The sequence below is a fragment of the Aedes albopictus genome, chromosome 1 (assembly GCF_035046485.1).
Source record: "Aedes albopictus strain Foshan chromosome 1, AalbF5, whole genome shotgun sequence".
In the NCBI taxonomy this organism is placed as follows: domain Eukaryota; kingdom Metazoa; phylum Arthropoda; class Insecta; order Diptera; family Culicidae; genus Aedes; species Aedes albopictus.
This window is the reverse complement of record NC_085136.1, coordinates 163,830,892-163,851,586: the sequence shown is the minus strand read 5'-3', so window position 1 is coordinate 163,851,586 and position 20,695 is coordinate 163,830,892. Positions and strand designations below refer to the sequence as shown.

General features: G+C 43.4%; 1 protein-coding gene across 1 annotated transcript in view; it reads left to right on the top strand.

Moving 5' to 3' along the window:
* Nucleotides 1-16,176: 16,176 nt before the first annotated feature.
* Nucleotides 16,177-20,695, top strand: part of LOC134289713 (uncharacterized) — a 25,082-nt gene continuing 20,563 nt past the window's right edge. Inside the window, exon 1 of the mRNA XM_062856058.1 lies at nt 16,177-16,276. Within this exon, the coding sequence (XP_062712042.1) occupies nt 16,177-16,276 (100 nt within the window). The remainder of the gene's footprint in view (nt 16,277-20,695) is intronic.

Here is a 20,695-nt window from a genome sequence, read left to right as displayed (position 1 = left end):
ATATGTCATGTAAATACTCAGAGTCATGCTGAATTACATAACGTATAATGGAAGTTTACATGATATTTATGACCCGTCTATGAAATAAGTCCATAATTTTCACAAAGGATTCAACACTTAGGTCCTCCTGATTCGTTTAATTATCCATCCGAAGATTCCTGCGAGAATCCCTGCTCGAAAACTTCCGATATTCCATCCTGAAGATCATTCAAGCACAATCCTAGCAATTCTTACCAAGATTTTCTCGTGCGTATATCCTTTACGTTGGTAATCCTTGATTTGCTGCTTCACGTTGTTCCTGCCAAGTCGCCGTTCCAAACATTGGAGACGATGTTCTGCCATAACCCGGTTGTCCGGGAATTCGACGTACTCATTCCTCTACAGAAGACCAGTCTGGAAACTTCCAGAAGACGTGCGGATGATCGTTTCCTCCATAACAGCACGAGCCTTTCGGTCGTCGTCCTCTGATTCAATCCTCGTTGCAACTGCGACGCCGATACTTGCGATCGAACTGTTTGATCTTTTCACGAAGTTCTTCGTCAGCTGATCGGGCGCAAATGTGTAGAAGCCGATGGGTTGGCTCTCCAAATTTTTCTGAGTTCTCGTAGATCCAACTGGCTCGAACTTCTTCCATTCCCTTTTATTCAACGTTACCAGTAAATTGGCGTTATCTACGTCAATTAAAATACGTGGCACCGTGCTATCGTAGTTTGGCATCAGAAGACCCGGTAGATACTCGTACTTGTCCACTAGCTCTAGGTACCGCAACGATTGTGGAGGTAGATCAAGTGTCTCCAACAGAGATGTCCCTTGGTGGAATGATATGCTGGCCAATCTGGGGAAGAAATCTAGACGGTTGTTCAATAGAGCAAATGTTACATCTGATTGGGCTCAGTATAAACACGCCCTTACAGAATACAACAGAGAATTGAGACTAGCCAAACGGAAGGACCGGAGACGGGTATGTGAAGACATCAATAACGCTCCTACGGCTGCAAGGCTTTATAAAGTCCATCCGAAAGACCATTCAAATGGTCTTGGAAGTCTTAAAAAAGAAGATGGCAGTTTTACTGTTGATTCTTCTGAAACATTGGAAGTAATGATGAGTACTCACTTTCCAGAGTCGATTCCTTATTTGGATGAAGAACAGGACTCAGATAAGGCAAGATATGCGAGGTCGACCAATGCCTATCAAAAAGCTTGTGAAATCTTCACACCGTCGAGGGTCGAATGGGCATTGAGTTCTTTTTAACCTTTCAAATCTGCCGGGAAAGATGGAATTTTGGCAGCTTTACTTCAACATGGAAAATTGGCGATTTGTCCGCTCTAAACCGAAATATTCAGAGGCAGTATTACTTTAGCTTACATACCTGAAGGCGTGACGTAAGGTGCGTGTTGTTTTTATCCCAAAAGCTGGCAAACGGGACAAAACAATTCCAAAAGCCTTCAGACCCATAAGTCTTTCTTGTGTTCTGTTAAAGACCATGGAGAAAATAGTGGATGACTTTGTCAAGTCTACCAGCTTAGTAGAAATGCCTCTAAGCTAATTTCAATTTGCTTATCAAACAGGTAAATGTACCATAACAGCGTTACTGTCGCTAGTCAGCAAAATTGAGAAATCGTTTCAAGCCAAGGAAATAGCCGTGGTTGCTTTTCTCGACATTGAAAGAGCATTCGATAACCCATCCTACAGCTCAATGCGTTCAGCAATGGAAGCAACGGACTTGGATAAATGCATTATTGAATGGATAATATCGATGCTTAGAGATCGAGAAATCTCTTCCATTCTTGGAGGTGCGCAACTACCAGTAAGATCTGTGAAGGGCTGTCCTCAAGGAGGAGTACTATCGCCCTTATTGTGGTCTTTGGTAGTGGACGAACTCCTTAAAAAAAACTCATCAATCAAGGCTTAGAGGTTATTGGATACGCAGATGATGTAGCTATTCTGATACGTAGAAAATATGACGACACGATATCTATAGCCGGCTACAATCTGTGTTTAATGTTACCATCAAATAGTGCCGAGAGGAGGGATTAAACGTAAACCCTTCAAAAACTGTAATTGTATCTTTTACTAGAAGGTTAAACATAAATCTTAATGAACCTTCTTTAGATGGAACTCAAATTCAGTTCTCAGAAGAGAAGAGAACATCTTGGGGTAACTTTGGACAAAAGACTGAATTGGAATTCTCATTTAAACAATGTTTTAACCAAGGATACCAATGCCCTTTGGGTCTGCAGCAAAGCCTTAGGAAAACCCTGGGGTTATAGACCTAACATGATTCATTGGATCTATGCTGCAATAGTCCGGCCTTAGATTACTTATACTTCACTTGTTTGGTGGCCTAAAACAAATGAGGTAACCTCTCAAAAGAAGCTACAAAGACTTGCTTGCTTGAAATCCCACTTGAAATACAGTGGGACTGCTTCCCATTGGTATAGCTTTACTACCAGGGCCAAAAACACCAGCTCCAGTATTTTCTCCCATCTTGGACCCATCTTTATACTGATTTATATATAAAACAAGTTGTGCCTAGTTGGGATCAGGTGTTACATCAACCAATGTCCATCACAGCACATGACAGGATATTTGACTAGCACCAAATCAAATATGGGTCATTCCACAATATTCCTAAATAACGGACGCAGTGGTTAAAAGGCTTACAGATAAGGGAAAAAAGTGTCTCCACTGTTCACACATCCTCCAAGATGTGCTTCCAGTTAGCGTCGACGACACCCATTGACTCAATCTGCAGCAGTTGAGAATTCGCCTTCGTCCTTGTTTTCTCGCTAGTCCATTGTAGGCACAGTGGATCCAACTCGCCAGTAACGCCAAGTTCATCCGCGAGGTTCTGCTCTACCAACGTGTAGGAAGAGCCGTCGTCAAGGTCGAGGAACGCCAGCGTGCGAATGGATGTTCCATTCGCATGAACGGTGACCGGAACGATTCGGAAAAGTGTGGGAAGAGACTGATGGCGGTGAACAGCTACAGTACCGGTAACCTTGGGTTGATCCTTGGTGCACGGCGATAATTCTGGTTTTCTCGATGGCGATGGCTTATGATGGCGTAGCTTGCACCCATCCATCCCGCACACTGTCGCATTACATGGCCATTTGCCGTGATCAATCAAGCAGCGCCTTTACAGATTTGCCCATTGAACTATCCTCCAGCGGTCGTCGATAGTTGCCTTCAGGAAACTGAAGACTCGTGTTGCTATCGTGGTTGATCCTGACCGGCATTCCTTTGTCGCTGGTGCTGACCTACCTGCTGAGGTAAACGAGATGCCAAACTATTGCCCTGGCTGTTAGACTGTTTTTTTTTTCTTCTAAACCATAGGGGGGAAAATCTGCTCAACAGACACCCTAAAACAGTGGTGCTCATCCTGCGGCCCGCGGGCCGCATGCGGCCCTCCGAGCCTTAAGATGCGGCCCGCGGAGTACTTAAAGACGAATCGAAATTTTTGAACGGTTATTTGAAATAACTCGTTAAATTTATTAAGAAATCAAACAAAAAAATTTGCTGTCCAGTTTTCACAGTGTTGAACACAAATTAAATGATAAATAAACAAAAAGAACAATCCATTCTGGTAAGATTCGAAATCACTACTCCGAAATACTTCGGCATTTCAGCTAAGTCACGAAGCCAGCTTATAGTTATTTATAAGTGGTACGAATCAAATGAAAGTTTGCTAAAAATGTAATCTTGAATCATTTAAAAATTAGTTGCAGTTTTAAGCGCAGTCAATGCAACGCTGAGCACATATTTCACATTTCGCCTTTCCGAAGAACATAAAATACAAAGCACGAAGTTTTTGACAAAATTCTCAACAAATCTCAACTTGGTTGCCAATATTATTTAATTTTCACTGTTTGTTTAAATTTCTATTAAAAGACTCACACTTTTTTCGAAACAAAACTTACGAATCCAATTTGAATTGTCCAAGCGAAACTCCTGAACGAACTTAAAGAAAAAATCTCAGACGAAATTCATAAAGCGTCTCCTGTACCCTTTTGGAGAAACTTTTGGATACATTTTTGGAGAAACTCCTGGAAACATTATTGGAGAAAAATTTTAAGCAACCATAAGCGAAATATATGGAGAAACTCAAATCATCCTGGAGAAAATAAACCTGAAGAAACTCAATGAGAAATTTGTGGCGATACTGCATGGAAATTATGGGAGCATCTCCTAGAAAAATGTTCTGGTGCCCATTGGCGGAGCCAGCTTTCTCTTCTATCTTACTCACTCTCCTAAACATACACGAGAAAGAGCAAGATGAAAGAGGAGGCAAGCTGCCCCCTCTTCTATCTTTCTCCTTCTCGTGTATGTTTAGGAGAGTGAGTGAGAAAAAAGAAAATGCTGGCTCCGCCAATGCTGGTGCCACTCTAACAGAAACTTCTTAAACAACTTTAGAATAAATTCCTCGAGCAACAAAAAGAGAATTTTCAGGAGTAACTACAAACAATATTCCAGGACCAACTGAATCAAGACACAAAAGATGCCTAGAACGCCTGAGGAAAATTTGAACAATAAATTTGAAGCAACTTATGCAGCAACTTTAAAAGATAATGTTGAACAAACTTCCGGAAACAATTGTTAAAAATCTAATTTTTGAAGCAATTTAATGATGAAGTATTTCATCAACTTTAGAAGAATACATAAGTTTCATAAGAATTGTCTAAAATCTTCAAGAAACTCCTGGAAAATTTTCGAAAAAATCCGGTAGCTATTCTAGGAGGAATTCTTGGAAACGATTAATGAGGATTCCTGAAGTAACTTCAGGGCATTTCCAAAGGCAAATCTAATAGGAGTTCTTGGAAGTGTTCCAAGAGAATTCTAGAAAAACTGAAACAAACTTCAAGAAATTTCTCAAAAACCTTCTGGAGCAACTTCACAAGAAATTTCAGGAGAAAATCCAGCAAACCTTTTTGGAGCGATTCAAAAGAAATTCTTGTAAAAGCTGCTTGACAAGTTCGTGAAGTAGCTTCAAGGCAATTCTATGGGCAACTTCTAAATTGTTTGTTTGAATTTCAATTTGAAGCTCAAACGTTTTTCTCAATCAAACTTATGAATCTTAATTGAACTCCACGAAGGGCAATAGATTATAAAGTTTGACCCATACACACACAAGTTCTGAACAGCTCAGATTTTTAATAAGCTTTAGAATTGTTCTTTTTGTTGTTTTTGTGCATCGATGTTTTATGCGGCCCGCAGGTCGATCCCGAATTTCAAATTTGGCCCGTGGTATCCTCAAGCCTGAGCACCACTGCCCTAAAAGGAAGGTTAGGGTAGTGTGGGGTTAAGGCCGTCTTCTACAACACTAGTAAAAGCCAGGACTACTCTCTCCTCGACCCACTAAAACACATTCCTATGGTCGCCAAACCCTACGCCTCTCCGGAACCACCAAGAAAGTATTGCTTCAGAGAGGGGTTAGAGCACATCGCACCCTCAAGGTTAGCTGCGTAGTCTAGCAGCAACGAACATCGATGACTCCCTCTGGAGAGTCCATCACGGTAACATGCTGGCGCTTAGCCAGTTTCCCGAGTGGTCCTCGCCACTCCCTTTGTCCTCGGAAGGTGGGTAGGGTCAACTCCGCCCGCGCCCAACTGCTTGGCAGACATCAAGAACTGATGCCCACGTGCAACCCGATCTGACCTGCCCGTAAGGAAGGATATCACTACCCTTCAGGCCCTATCAGATGCACCCAAAGGTTGCAGACAGCAGGGTCTCACCTACCCCGACCCTTGCCGGGACCCCTTTCCAACCGCGGACTCGGATCCAACCAAGTAGACCGACGCCACGACAGCACCGCTACCGGGACTTCCTCTCCGCAGCCACTTAATCGCTGTAAGGGTCGATCTCGACCGCGGGGCACCGGTATGACCTACGAAGCCGACTCCGAACCCCTGGACCACCTCTTGTACTGCATCTGAACTAGCCATTCTCCGAGTCCACGCGCCACCTCCTCTGTAGCTCCCAGACGATATGGGTGATAGCCGTTGAAACGGCGTTCCAGCTAAACTCATCCCTACACATCCTCTGGACCAAATTGTCCGGAGTTGTGTCCTCCCCGCATGTGGCAAGCATGCGGTCACGCATTGCGCGAAAACGCGGGGAAACGAACAAAACATGTTCCGCCGTTTCCTCTAAACCATTACACACTGGGTATTCGAGAGAATCCCCATGCCCGAAACGGTGTAGATACTGTCGGAAGCAGCCATGACCTGCAAGGACCTGTGTCAGGTGGAATGTAACTTCCCCATGGCGCCTATTAATCCAACTATCTAACCTCGGTATCAACCTATGGGTCCACCTTCCTTTGGTGGAACTGTCCCACGCGCGCTGCCATTTGACCATAGAGGCCATCCTGACAGTCCTGTGTATGCCTCTTGTGCCGCGCATTTCGAAGCACTCCATGTCCTCACTGATAAGAATGCTAATAGGTACCATACCAGTAATGACGCAGAGAGCGTCGTGTGACACGGTACGGTACGCGCTCGCAACCCTTAGGCTCATAAGCCTGTAAGTACTTTCCAGCTTCCGTCGATAGCATTCAGTACTTAGCGCGGTGCCGCACGCCGGGCCACCATACCTAAGTATGAACGTAGCAACACTAGCCATAAGCTTGCGCTTACTGGCGTACACCGCAGAGCTATTGGACATCATCCGGGACAGTGCCGGGCAAGGTTCCGATGTTTGACGTGGGACCAGTTGGAATTGTCTCAATTCTGGTACCGGTGGCCATGGTCAACTTACCCTTACTCAAGTCTGGACTGTGCGTTGAACACTCCGAGTGCTTCGGCGGCTTCGTACCCGAGCAGAAGAGAAAAACAACAGCATAACAAAATGCGTTATTTTGGCAAAATAACTGCATAACGGAATTAGTAATTTTCATGTTATTAACATAACATATTGAGTTATAAACTTGGCTGTCATAAGCGGCAAAATAACAAGTCACATAACAAAAATTTGTTCCTGAAAAATCAATTTAATAACATGTTTTGTTAGTGGCAATAACAACTTAATAACAGTGAATTTGGGAAATATTTCAATAACAAATTTTGATATTAAAGAGTTATTGATAACATTTCGAAAGCAAAATTAGGGTAAAAACTAACTTTTTTTTACTCATTTTTGGGTAATTATTTTAAGTGTGTTATTCTATTTTTAGAAAATAACAGGTCACATAAAAAAATTCGAATTCATTATAAAACTTACAAACATGGACGGGATTTGAACCTCCAATCCTGCTATCGTAAATTATCAGTCGCCTTTACCAATGAGGCTATCACAGCACTTGCAGTGAGGGACGATAGAAGCTTTACTGGTTCTACGTATTGCCAGTTTCCCCATTCCCCCATTTCATGTTTGCCAGTCGCAGGACAAAAATAGACAGAGATTTGAATGCAAGATCAAACAATGAACCTCTCTCTCTTACCAACAGCGCTATCGCGGTGCGCAGACATGTGCACTGTAACACTAATAACAGTGGTGGCGTTCGCATGGCCCGTCGTCGGCTGTTTCGGAACAAAGAGAACGACGAAAAAGTTGCTAGTCGACTATTTATGATTGAGCTTCGTCATGGGGTGAATTTTGGCGGTGACAAAGATTCTTTCCAGACGGAGATGATTTTTTTTAATTTTTTGTTTTGTTCGCGTTGTGAGAACGGCGATTATACATGTACCTACGTGAGCGAAGGTAAAAGGTAATTATATCATATGCCGATATGATTACTTCTGCAGATGCTGTTTAGTTTTATTCTGTTTTAGATTATTTTTAGTAATGAAAATAATAGTTTACGCAACAAGGTTCAGAATGACGATTTTTACAGCACGAGTCGTACATTTATCCAACGAGGCTTGCCGAGTTGGATAATTACGACGAGTGCTGGAAAAATCGAGTTCTGCACCGAGTTGCGTACAACGTTTTTTGCAATTCCATAAATTATCCTTGAGGATAGTTTCATCAAACTGCATACTGATGTTCATAGCCATGTTAAAGAAAATCTGTACATAACAGGTTATACTGTGCAGTTGTCACAATTTTTCAAAACTGCGCCCAGAAAGCATCAAGAAGTTGAACAAAACTGAAAACAGTGCTGTAATGGTTCATTACGCAACGCAAATCAGTGCTGTAATGAACCATTACAGCACTGTTAATTTGGTGTGGGAAAGTAGGCCTTTTCCTGTCAGATTTGCGTGAGGTAAAACAGCCTATTACGATGAGGAATTGCAAAAAAGATATTTATGACATAATGTCAAACAATATATGATCGAATAATAATAGACCGAAAGAAAAAAGTTATAATAGACAAATGCAATCATCAATTGAGCAGAATTGTCTGTATAGTTGACATTTTTATTGATTAGGATTATTTAGTAGGTACCATATTTGCTATCTCCACTCTCACTAACATTCATTACTTCGTAATACATAGTCTGTTCGATACTTTTTGACGTTATAATTAGAGGTCAGAATAGCAGTACTGTTAAAATGACACATAAATTCAACTAAGTTTACTCAATTTTGAGATAAAAAAAACTCATTTGCAGATGTATCACTTTTTGAAGGTAAAATTTTACTTAACCTATAAGAATTGGGAATCGTAGAAAAGTGATAGGAATTTGGCACCGTAACGGGACTGGGATATTGAAAGAAGGAAATTAACACAAAGATAAACATATCAATAGCTATGATGCTATATTTACCCAAAACTCAAATTATAGCAATGAATAAAATAAAAAATACGGAAGAGTCTGATGAAATTTCTAGAAGTTGCAATGCCTTTATTTTTTACTTCATAATATGAAACAGCAGACAATAAAATAAAGAAGGTAAACAATGTAATGGTTATATCTGCGATGAATTTTCTCCGATTTTGACAATTTTGATCTCATGTGATCCAGATTTATTTTTTCCATCAACAACAAATCCGACTGAACCGATCTGAGTTGAGAAAAACCCCGAATTGCCATACACGTGGAATTTTCCATAGACCAGCTGCAATTGGCTTCTTTAGTGGTGTTGAGATAATTCCATATTCACAATCTACATGCCAAACTGAGCCGACATCCAAATTTTCATGAACTTTGGTGCCCGGGAACCTATTTAAAAATCGATTTAAAGTTTGTATGGGAGCGATTTGTCGAATCACCCCTCGTCGCATTTCGTACTGGGCGGAGCTGTCAAGCAGTTGCCCAGCTGTCAAAAGGTGATTTCAAAAAATCTTTTTGTAATTGAATTTAGGTATCAAAATAAAGTTTTAAAAATCTGAAAAAAAAATCATACTGGCTTAAAAAAAGGTGCTCTTTCGAATAAAATCAAAAAATCAATATATTATTCTTAATTTGAAAACCCAATTGGTGATTGGTACAAATTAAGTACCTTACCAAGAAAAAATGTTAAATTTAAATTTATACGTTCAATATGTAGTCCGTCCAAAGTCTTACACCGTACATCAAACCGTTTTTAATTAGATTTTGTTTTAGATTTTATAGAGGCATTTTAAAATCTTCTCCTGTGTGGTAGGGATATGATTTTTCAAAACACCATCGTTCTTCTTCTTCTTCATGCACCATCAAATCACCAATAGCATATCTGCCCAGTCTAGGCCCAAAGTATTGACTTCAAAGTAATCATTACGAAGCATAAATGTCAATTTCTTGATTTTGCTTTGGCTGACCAAGCCAAGGTTAGCATTTTCATAATTCAAATCTCAATTTGTTCATCGAGCACATGTTCTGTTGTGCTGCACGTGGATGTCAAAGCGTTTTCAACAGTGTAATTACGAAGCATGTTTCACGAGAGACCATATCTTTTCAATACGCTAACTCCACAACAACGCCGATATTACTGCGCCACTTGGGCAGTGGCTGGTATTTTGGGTACTTTTCAGCTACAACTCAGTCAATTTCAGAAATTTAGCAAAACCTCGCGCCGCCCAGCAGGGACTTTGTTTTGTACACATTACAGCACCTCAATGTCACGTAATATACCACACCTCTTATCAAATGTGATACCGTAAGCGTACCATACTTTGCGCACCTAGGGCCTAACTTTGCGCACTTTTCAAAAAATCGTTAAATAGTTTTTCTGGTGCATTATGCAAACTTTTTCCCACGGAATACTAGCTAATGATATGGGGCATGCACTTTGTCTCAGTTTGGATGTAATGATAAATGGAAGAGGAAGACAAATTGATGAGTGAATATGCAGTTGCTTTCCCTCAAATGCTGTAAATAACGTTGTAGAATGACGTAGGTTTTGTTTCAAAATTTGTTTTAGTTTAGATAGCAATACCATAAAGTATTTGTGCACTCTCAATAATACAATAATAACCAAACTTGTTCCACAACAGAGTGTAATATTTAAATGTTATTTAAGGGCTGCATACCAATTGCTTGGTCATAACAAAATAAGATTGTCCAACAAAACATGTTATGGAAACGTAATGCCTTGATAATTCAATAATAACAAAACAAGATATAAAAACAGGTTTTGTGATTTCGTAGTTATTAATTTGATATTCCCCTCTGCTCGGGTACACTCCGATCGTCGTTACCCTTATCTGATTCGGCCCGCAAAAGGTTGAATTTTCGTTCGATGAACTGCTTCTTCAACTCAAGCTTCTCCTGCATCGTTTATTTTCTCCATTCCTGTTCCTACTCCATCACTCTCTTTTGCATTGCTCCTTCTTCCTCCTAACGCTCTTTCAGCAGCCTTTCTTGGAATGCCTTCTTCTCGGCTAGGCGCTGTAGTTCTAGCTCACGCCGGGGGCACGAACGCTGGATATCGATGATCTGCACGATCTCGATCCGGCCGTTGGTGGTAAAGGGGCACATCTTGCATAGGTGAAGGGTTTGTTTGCTGACTGTGCCAGCATGCACAAACATCGTACTGACCATCCATTGCGACATTCAATCGTGTCCAAAGTGGACATTTGAAACTGCTTTCGCCGTCGACCAACTGCCGCAATAAACTTTGCCGTCAGGTTGACGATCCATCTCAGGGCGAAATTTGTCGCACTGTTTATTTGGTAGCCTCCGTTCGCGGGAAGAAATATCATCCACCGAGGTTAGAATTCTCAAAGTTCTGTTGCGGTTAGCTACGGGCACGAAACTTCGGGCGCTCTGTACCGCAATGTCGGAGTTGGTGGAGAATGCTTCAAGCTATAATTAAATTTCATTTAGTGTTGTGAACAGTCACAGTTTCCAGCACCCTTAAATATCTTTGGAAGAATTCGTGGAAGTATTCCTCGTAAGAATGCAAAAAAATGAAAGAATTCCTGGGGAAACATGTTCATCTACGTTGCCCTCTCCAGGCTTGTGCAAATTTGCTGGTACGTCGAAACGTACTCGGAAAAACTTGAAAATTAGAAGGCAGAGAATGTTAATTAATTGGCAAATTGAGAGATAATATTGTGGAAAAATCGCGTACTGGTGGGATTCGATCCCACAACTCCGTATTCACTAGACCGGCGCTTTAACCAACAAAGCCACAGAACAGTTAACACTTCTGCAGAATAGAAAGCTAAACTAACTCCGAGCCTTTACCATGCACATTTCCACAATTCCATCTCTCCTTCGGCTTAGATGCCAACCTATCAACATGCACGTGGTTGTGCCTTCTAATACTAATTCCTGGAGAAAATTTCCAAAGAAACTCTTGCAAGAATTCCTGAATACATCTTCAAAAAAGAACCTTTAGAAATCCTTGAAGACAACCCTAGATATTCTTAAGAAATCTTTGGTGGCGTACAAGTCATTGGAAGAATAATTTATGGTGTATCTGCAAGACGAACTGAATACGCCCTTGGGGAAATCTTTGAAAACATTATTGGAGGATGCTTTAGATTAATTTTCAAAAAAATCATTCAAAGAAACCCTTGGAGAATTTGCTTGAGTAAGCTAAGCATTATTTTCCTTTAAGTATAACCTGGAAAAATATTTGGAGAAATTATAATAATAGTTTAATAAAAACCTTATATCAATTTTAAAAATTCTTGGACGAACTACCAGGCGAGTGCTTGACAGATTTCCTAGAAGAATTTTTGAAGAAATATTTGTAGGAACTACTAATGAAATAATTTTGGGAGGGACCTAGGAAAAAATTTCGAAAAAAAAGTTTTTGGAGAATTTCCGGAGGAGTCTTTAGAAGATTTTTTAGAGAATCTTTGAATGTATTTCCGAACATTTGATGGACAAAGTTTTTTGAAAAACAGCTAAAAGAATTCCTGCCAAAACTCTTAGAAGAATTCTTGAAAGAACTTCAAAATATCTTGGAAAAACTCCTAGAAATTTTCGGAGGAGTCCTTAGAAGAGGTTTTGGGCAAATCCTAAAAAGACAATCGAGAGTACTATGCTGTTCCTTGGTGTGCGTACATCGCACCTGCATGGGGTGAGTGTCACAGCTAATCGATCGCATTCGCCGTTGAGTGCAATCGTCCGATGATATGAAACTCAATTCTATTCTTACCAACCCTGCAGCACAGCCAAGAAAATATAGGGGATTGGAAGCAATGATCGTGCTTCTATACAAGACTCTTAAACAAGTTATAAACTGAACTGGATCTTGGCATAATAAGAGATGGCTGTTTACTAAATTTCTATGAACAATTCCATGCTAGCAAAAACAGTTTTCAATTTTTTGAATAATTAACTAATTCTATACTGCCGTAATTCTGCAAAGTGACGTAAGCGACATTGAAGGTTTTGGCCCATTTTTTGGTTATTATACATAAAACTCTTGCTCATCCTCTAAGTTTCTTTCCATAGATGATAGATTACGACTAGATCTTGCATTCTAATACAGCAGGCATACCACAGTGTAATTTTTACACCAGATATTTTATATAATATACCAAAAATTATCGAAATTTTGAATGGCGCTTAAGTCACTTTGCAGAATAACGGCAGTATAGTATGCTGACTACGTCAACTATATAAAGCTAACGAAGCACCCTCGTTTAATAAACCTGTTCTTACGTCCATTCCGAGCCAATAAGCAAACATCGGATGAAAGCCAATCAAACATAATGTGTAGACTGGGGAGAAAGATGGAATCTTCTGTTCCACTCTTCAGTTTTTACCTTAGGAGAAAACCATGCAAAACACACCTTCGAGACATAACAGCCTTACGATCACATTAGTGATCATCATCAATGTTATCAATGCATGATTAGTTATCTTTACTATTTAGCTAATTTTAACGAATCATGTGGATGTTGATTGAGATATGTATGTGAGCAACAGCTATCACAGATTGAAACTAATGCTACGAGTACACACCTTTTTCCGGCTATACCAGTCGGCCAGTATGTCTAAAATAGACGTAAAAACTTGAAGTAAGTAAGTACATCGTAGCTTGTTCTGTGGCTTTGATGGTTAAAGCACCAGACTAGCGATACGGTGTCGTGGTTTTCGAATCCCACCAAAACTGGTATTTTTTCACACATTTATCTCTCAATTTGTCAATTAAACGTACTTTGCCTTCAAATACTTCAAGTTTTACGTCTACGAGTACACATGGTTAAATATTTAACAAGGAATGGACTAAAAATTACTATCAACATCTGTTTGCCACTAATGAAAATTCCAACGAATCAACCCAGATATGTATTTAAGCATTAATTTGTTTTTGTTCGAATTCAACCGGTGCGTTTTAAAGCACTCCCTCCTAATATGGTCGGTGTGTTGGTCGATATGATTGAATTCGGAGCTTTTAGGAGGAATAAGAAAGTTTTCGTTTATCCAGTTGCTTTTTCCCGTGATATCTAAGTTTGTTTGCTCCTTCATCTTTTGTGTCCACCTCGCTTCGTCCGACATCATCGGTTCCCACGCGCTGCTTTTCCACCTTCCGAGCGGCCAATACGTGACCTTTATTGGGAAATTTGGCCCTTCGATTTTTTTTGGTCTAAAGGAGAGTGGTGAAGAAATGACAATGGAATTTCTTTTGAATGTAGGCATAAAACTTTTTTGAGATGAGAAATTTGAAATGCGCACCATGAGCACTTTCATAGTTATCTTAACATAAACCTTTTTTTTTTAATTTGCATAAGTATCATGTGGCAGACACGATCGTACCCTATGACCAAAGAACTCATTACGAAAAGCTCCTGGACCACCAAAGAATCGAACCCAGACACCCTCAGCATGATCTCACTGAATTCCCGCGTGTTTACCACTTTGGTTATATGAGCCCTCAAAACTGTAGGGCAGCTTTCCCCTACAAGCATTTTTTGCCTGAGGGAACAAAAGCAAGGATGAAAATTTTATGAACGGAAAGATTTCCTTTTTCTTCTTCTCGATACCCACATCAAATAAAGTGTCCATAGGGACGCCGCATTTCTATGAGATGATGTCGACGAAGTCCACCAGTCAAATTATTAGCTTATTTTTCCGCCCCAGCGTTTCCGCTTTGATCGAGACTTTCGAGATATTTGGATTATTGATTGAGGTTCTTTATGGAGATAAGAGGCAAACAATAAGAATTTATGACGTTATGGTAGGAAAACGAAGTTGAATGCAGAGTTATTGTTGGCAGACCATTCTATAGTTCGGTAGGGTAGTCCTAGTTTTATTCTACTCAAAACAAAAGGCAGAAGCGCTGTCTTATTTTGTTAAATGTGAGCACATGCCATAAAGACTAACGGATCTGGTGCTGGCCATGGTTTATAGGATTCTATCCTATAACATCACAAGCACAAAACAAGAAGTCAAAGCAACGCAACGTAAAGGTTGGTTCGACGGGGTGTGGTTGGCCAGGAGGCGAAATTTGGACCGATATGATTTGATTGATTTCGCCGTCTCTAAGAATATGACCACATGTAGCACCTATTTCCAGCATAGCCTCCCTTATCGTTACACCTGAAGATCACCAGAGCAGACGGAATCCCAAATCGACCACGCCCTGGTTAACGGACGGCACTTCTCCGACATTATCGACGTCAGGACCTATCGTGGCGCTAGCATCGACTCTGACTACTACCTGTTGATGGCAAAAATGCACCAAGAACTTTCTGTGATTATCAACGTACGGTACCAACGGCCGCTTCGGTACAATCTGGAGCGACTTTCCAGATGTTTCCAGTTTCAAAAGTTGCAACACTTTGAAAAAATCGTGATAATTATATTATTATTTGATATTAATTGTCTAGAAACACTATTTAGCCCACTCAACGTATTTTTGCTGGAAACTAGAAGTCGGTTAGATTGTTTCTCACTGCTAGGTGAATTTATTGTTATAAAATTCATTGGAAACTATGAAATACGTTTCATTACTAATTTGAGTTTTATTTGGGTTGCGAAAATACGCCAAAATAATTGATTAATAATTTTTACATCAATTAGGTGCTCCACTGTGAGGTCAGTACAGCAGGGAGCAACAACGAGCCAACACCCGCTTTGAGGAAAGTTAGGGAAGCTCTCTAGCAGCTCAAGAACAATAAGTCAGCTTGCAAGAATGGTATCATAGCTGAACTCATCAAGATGGGCCTAGAGAAGTTGGCCACCTGCCTGCACCGACTAATAGTCCAGAAATGGGAGACCGAACAGCTACCGGAGGAGTGTAAGGAAGGAGTCATTTGCCACATCTGTAAAAAAATGACAAGCTACAGTGTAAGAACTTCCATGCGATCACAATTTTGATTGCTGCCTACAAAGTTATATCCCAGATCATCTTCCGTCATCTTTTACCCAAAGTTAATGAGTTTGTGGGAAATTATCAAACCGACTTCGTTGACGGCCGCTTGACAACGAACCAAAACTTCAACGTGCGGCAAATCCTCCAGGTACCAACCACCTGTTCATCGATTTCAAGGCGGCGTACGACAGTATCGACCACAGAGAGTTATGGAAAATCATGAAGGAGAACGGCTTCTCCGGGAAGCTCATTAGATTGATCAAAGCGGCGATGGACGGTGTAAGAAACTGCGGAAGGGTACCGGGTGATCTGTCTAGTTCGTTCGAATCTCTCCGGGGACTGCGCCAAGGTGATGGTCTCACTTGCCTGCTGTTCAACATTCAACAAACCGCTTATAAGACCGGTAGTTCTCTACAGGCACGAGACCCAAACTATGCTCGAGTAGCACATGCAAGCACTAGAATTGTTCGTTCAAGCGGCGGTAGCTTAGGACCATCTTTGCCGGTGCGCAGGAGAACGGTGTGTGGCGGCGAAGAATGAATCACGAAATCGTTGCATTCTACGGCGAACTTAGCATCCGGATGGTAGCAAAAGCTATGGGTGGAGCATTCCACCAGATGCAGCACGATCTGGCAAGTGTAGGACGCGGCCGAGTATGGAAGACTGCAGCCACGAACCAAGTGTTGTGGCGAATAATTGTTGATTTAGTTTTACTATGATTGTATTGCTGTGTGCATTCAAAATGCAAATATCAAATGCGGGAGCCCCAAATGCGGTAAGATTTTCTAACAAGTAACCCGATGTCAGTAGGAGCTCTCGAATCCTAGGTTGGCGGTGATATTGTCTATGGTTGCTACGTTGCCTTTGGTAACATGTGTTACCGCGTTTGAAGCGCATTTGGGCACCGTTTGCATCTTGTAGGCACACAGCAATAATGTACCCAAGTAAACACGGAGCTCAAGCCTTATTGCATACATATATACGGTGTATTTAGATCTATCATTACTTTAAATGCAAACACAAGGGCACCGCCTATAAGAGGCTGGCAGAAGAGGTCCTTGGTGAGGGCGTGCAGGTAAGGGCTCGGACACATGAGGCGACTCTGAAGGTCAAAGACATTGACGACATCACCGAAGTGCGATGTGCAGGTGGCCGCCGCAGCCCCCAAGTAACACACATGCTGTATATTAGTTACGACAGCGCAAGTTTTGGTTGTATAGAAGTTAATTGTACGTAATTCTAACGTTGTGTTTATATTACGTCAAATAAACTTCTATACAACCAAAACTTGCGCTGTCGGAACTAATATATAACATGTGTGTTGCTTGGGCCGTTAAGCTACGGAGAGGGCCAGCAGGGACACAGATAGCTTTGGTTCAGCTACATGTGGCGGATGTTAAAAAGTCCGTTAAAGTAGGGAATATAAAGGTGGGCTGGTGTGTATGTCACCTGACATTCCACGAGCCACCAGAGGCTTGCTTCAGGTGTCTGGAACCAGGACACAAGTCGTGGGACTGCAAAGGCCCCGACAGGCGCAAACTGTGTAGGCGATGCGGCGCTGAAGGTCATAAAGCCCAAAGCTGCACGAGTCCGCCCATCTGCATGATCTGTACCGGAAAAACCTCGAAAAACAGACATCCGATGGGTGGTCCAGGGTGCCCGGCCTTTAAGATAGCCGCAGTGAACAACAAATCACAGTGCAGGTAACGCAGCTGAACCTGAACCACTGTGATGCGGCTCACCAACTGCTTTGTCAGGCGGTTTCTGAGTGGGAGACGGATATCGCCATCATTTCGGACCCATACCGAGTACCCGCCGGCAACGGCAACTGGGTCTCGGATGGGACCAGGAAAATGGCGGCGATATGGACGACGGGTAAATACCCCGTGCAGGAGTTGGTGTCTACTACCTATGAGGGCTTCGTGGTCGCCAAAGTAAACGGGGTCTTCTTCTGTAGCTGTTATGCACCTCCGCGGTGGCCGATCGAGCGGTTCACGCAAATGCTGGACCGCTTAACGACCGTGCTAACAGGGCGAAGGCCGGTGGTAATAGCGGGTGACTTTAATGCCTGGGCTGTGGAATGGGGAAGCCGTTTCACGAACCAGCGGGGTCAGATCCTGCTAGAAACACTGGCCATCTTAGATGTCGACTTGGCTAACGTCGGTACCAAGAGTACCTATAGTCGAAACGGAGCGGAGTCAATTATTGACGTGACCTTTAGTAGTCCTGGCCTAACAAGTACTTCGAACTGGAGAGTAGATGATGGCTACACTCACAGCGATCACCTGGCGGTTCGCTACAGTATCGACTACGACAACAGCAGACAGCGGATAGAAGAAGAGGCGGCTAGGCCAAGGCCAAGCCCTCGCAGGTGGAAGACATCATACTTCGACGAAGAGGTGTTTAGGGAAGCGCTCCGTCGTGAGCGAAACTTAATCGGTTTAAACGGTGACGATCTGGTAGCGGTGCTCTCACGTGCGTGTGATGTGACCATGCCTAGGCGAGTCCACCCTAGAAATGGGAGGCCACCGGCTTACTGGTGCACCGACGCGATAGCGGACCTGCGCCGCGCCTGCCTACGGGCTAGGTGGCGGATGCAGCGAGCACGATCAGAGGAAGAGCGAAACGAACGGCGGGTGGTGTTCGCCGCTGCAAAAGCCGCGCTTAAGACCGAGATAAGAGCAAGCAAAAAGGCCTGCTTCGAGGGTCTCTGTCAGAGTGCCAATACGAACCCGTGGGGTGACGCCTACAGGATCGTTATGGCCAAGACGAGAGGTGTGATGGCTCCTACAGAGCAATCTCCAGAGATGTTGGAGGGGATCATTGGAGGACTTTTTGCGCGTCATGATCCTAGTCCTTGGCCTCCTTTCGTAGGACAGCCGGAGACTGGGGCTGGCGATGAGGAGAGGGTCACCGATGTGGAACTTGCGGGGATAGCTAAGTTCCTTAGCGTAGGTAAGGCCTCAGGTCCGGACGGAGTTCCGAACCTGGCCTTAAAAGTAGCTATTGCAGAGGCTCCCGAGATGTTCAGGTTTGCTATGCAGAAATGCCTGGACGAGGGAGTTTTCCCAGAAGCTTGGAAGAGGCAGAACCTGGTACTATTGCCAAAGGCGGGGAAACCACCCGGAGACCCGTCGGCATATAGACCAATATGCTTGATTGACACGGCGGGGAAGGTGCTCGAAAAGATCATCCTCAATAGAATGTTGAGGTTCACTGAGGGCGTAAATGGTCTTTCGAGCAACCAGTATGGCTTCCGGAAGGGGAGGTCCACCGTAGACGCTATCTTGTCGGTTACAAAAACCACCGCACTCGAGCCTAAGAGGAGGGGAATTCGCTTCTGCGGGATAGTGACTCTGGATGTAAGGAATGCATTTAATAGCGCCAGCTGGGCTGCTATTGCCGATGCGCTCTTGCGTCTGGGGATACCGGAGTACTTGTACAAGATTCTCGGAAGCTACTTTCAGGATCGCGTACTAGTTTACGACACGTAGGTGGGTCGGAAGTGCTTTCACATAACCTCAGGAGTCCCGCAAGGTTCCATCCTGGGTCCGGTGTTACTGTTATGGTATGTCATGTACGACGAGGTGTTGAGGTTAGAGTACCCAGTGGGAGTGGTGATTGTCGGATTTGCCGACGATATTACGCTCGAAGTCTACGGTGAAACGATCGAGGAGGTAAAGTTGACTACCAACCACTCGATCAAGGTTGTGGAGGCGTGGATGCGGTCCAGGAAACTGGAGCTGGCTCACCACAAGACAGAGTTGACGGTTGTTAACAACATGCAGTCGGCGCAGCAGCCGCAGATCAGTGTAGGAGAGTGCACTATCCTGTCAAAGCGCTCTGTCAAGCACTTGGGCGTGATGATCGATGATAAGTTTACCTTCGGTAGCCACGTCGATTATGCCTGTAAAAGAGCCTCCACAGGTATTGCGGCACTGTCCCGGATGATGTCCAATAGCTCAGCGATGTACGCCAGTAAGCGCAAGCTTCTAGCTAGTGTTGCTACGTCCATACTTAGGTATGGCGGCCCGGCGTGGGGTACCGCGCTAAGTACTGAATGCTACCGACGGAAGCTGGATAGTACTTACAGGCTTATGTGCCTGCGGGTTGCGAGTGCGTACCGTACCGTGTCACACGACGCGCTCTGCGTCATTACTGGTATGATGCCTATCAGCATTCTTATCAGTGAGGACATGGAGTGCTTCGAAATGCGCGGCACAAGAGGCATACGCAGGGCTGTCAGGATGGCAGCGCGCGTGGGACAGTTCCACCAAAGGAAGGTGGAACCATAGGTTGATACCGAGGGTAGATAGTTGGATTAATAGGCGCCATTGGGAAGTTACATTCCATCTGACACAGGTCCTTAAAGGTCATGGTTGCTTCCGACAGTATCTACACCGTTTCGGGCAAGCGGATTCTCCCGAATGCCCAGTGTGCAATGGTTTAGAGGAAACGGCGGAAAACGTTTTGTTCGTGTGCCCGTGTTTTCACACAATGCGTGACCGCATGCTTGCCACATGCGGGGAGGACACAACTCCGGACAACTTGGTCCAGAGGATGTGTAGGGATGAGTTTGGCTGGAACGCCGTTTCAACGGCTATCACCCATATCGTCTGGGAGCTACAGAGGAGGTGGCGCGTGGACTCGGAGAATGGCTAATCCAGATGCAGTACAAGAGGTGGTCCAGGGGTTTGAAGTCGGCTTCGTAGGTCATACCGGTGCCCTGCGGTCGAGATCGACCCTTACAGCGATTAAGTGGCTGCGGAGAGGATGTCCCGGTAGCGGTGCTGTCGTGGCGTCGGTCTTTTGGGTTGGATCCGAGCCCGCGGTTGGAAAGGGGTCCCCGGCAAGGCTCGGGGTAGGTGAGACCCTGCTGTCTGCAACCTTTGGATGCATCTGATAGGGTCTGAAGGGTAGTGATACCCTTCCTTACGGGCAGGTCAGATCGGGTTGCACGTGGGCATCAGTTCTTGATGTCTGCCAAGTAGTTGGGCGCGGGCGGGGTTGATCCTGCCCGCCTTCCGAGGACAAAGGGAGTGGTGAGGACCACTC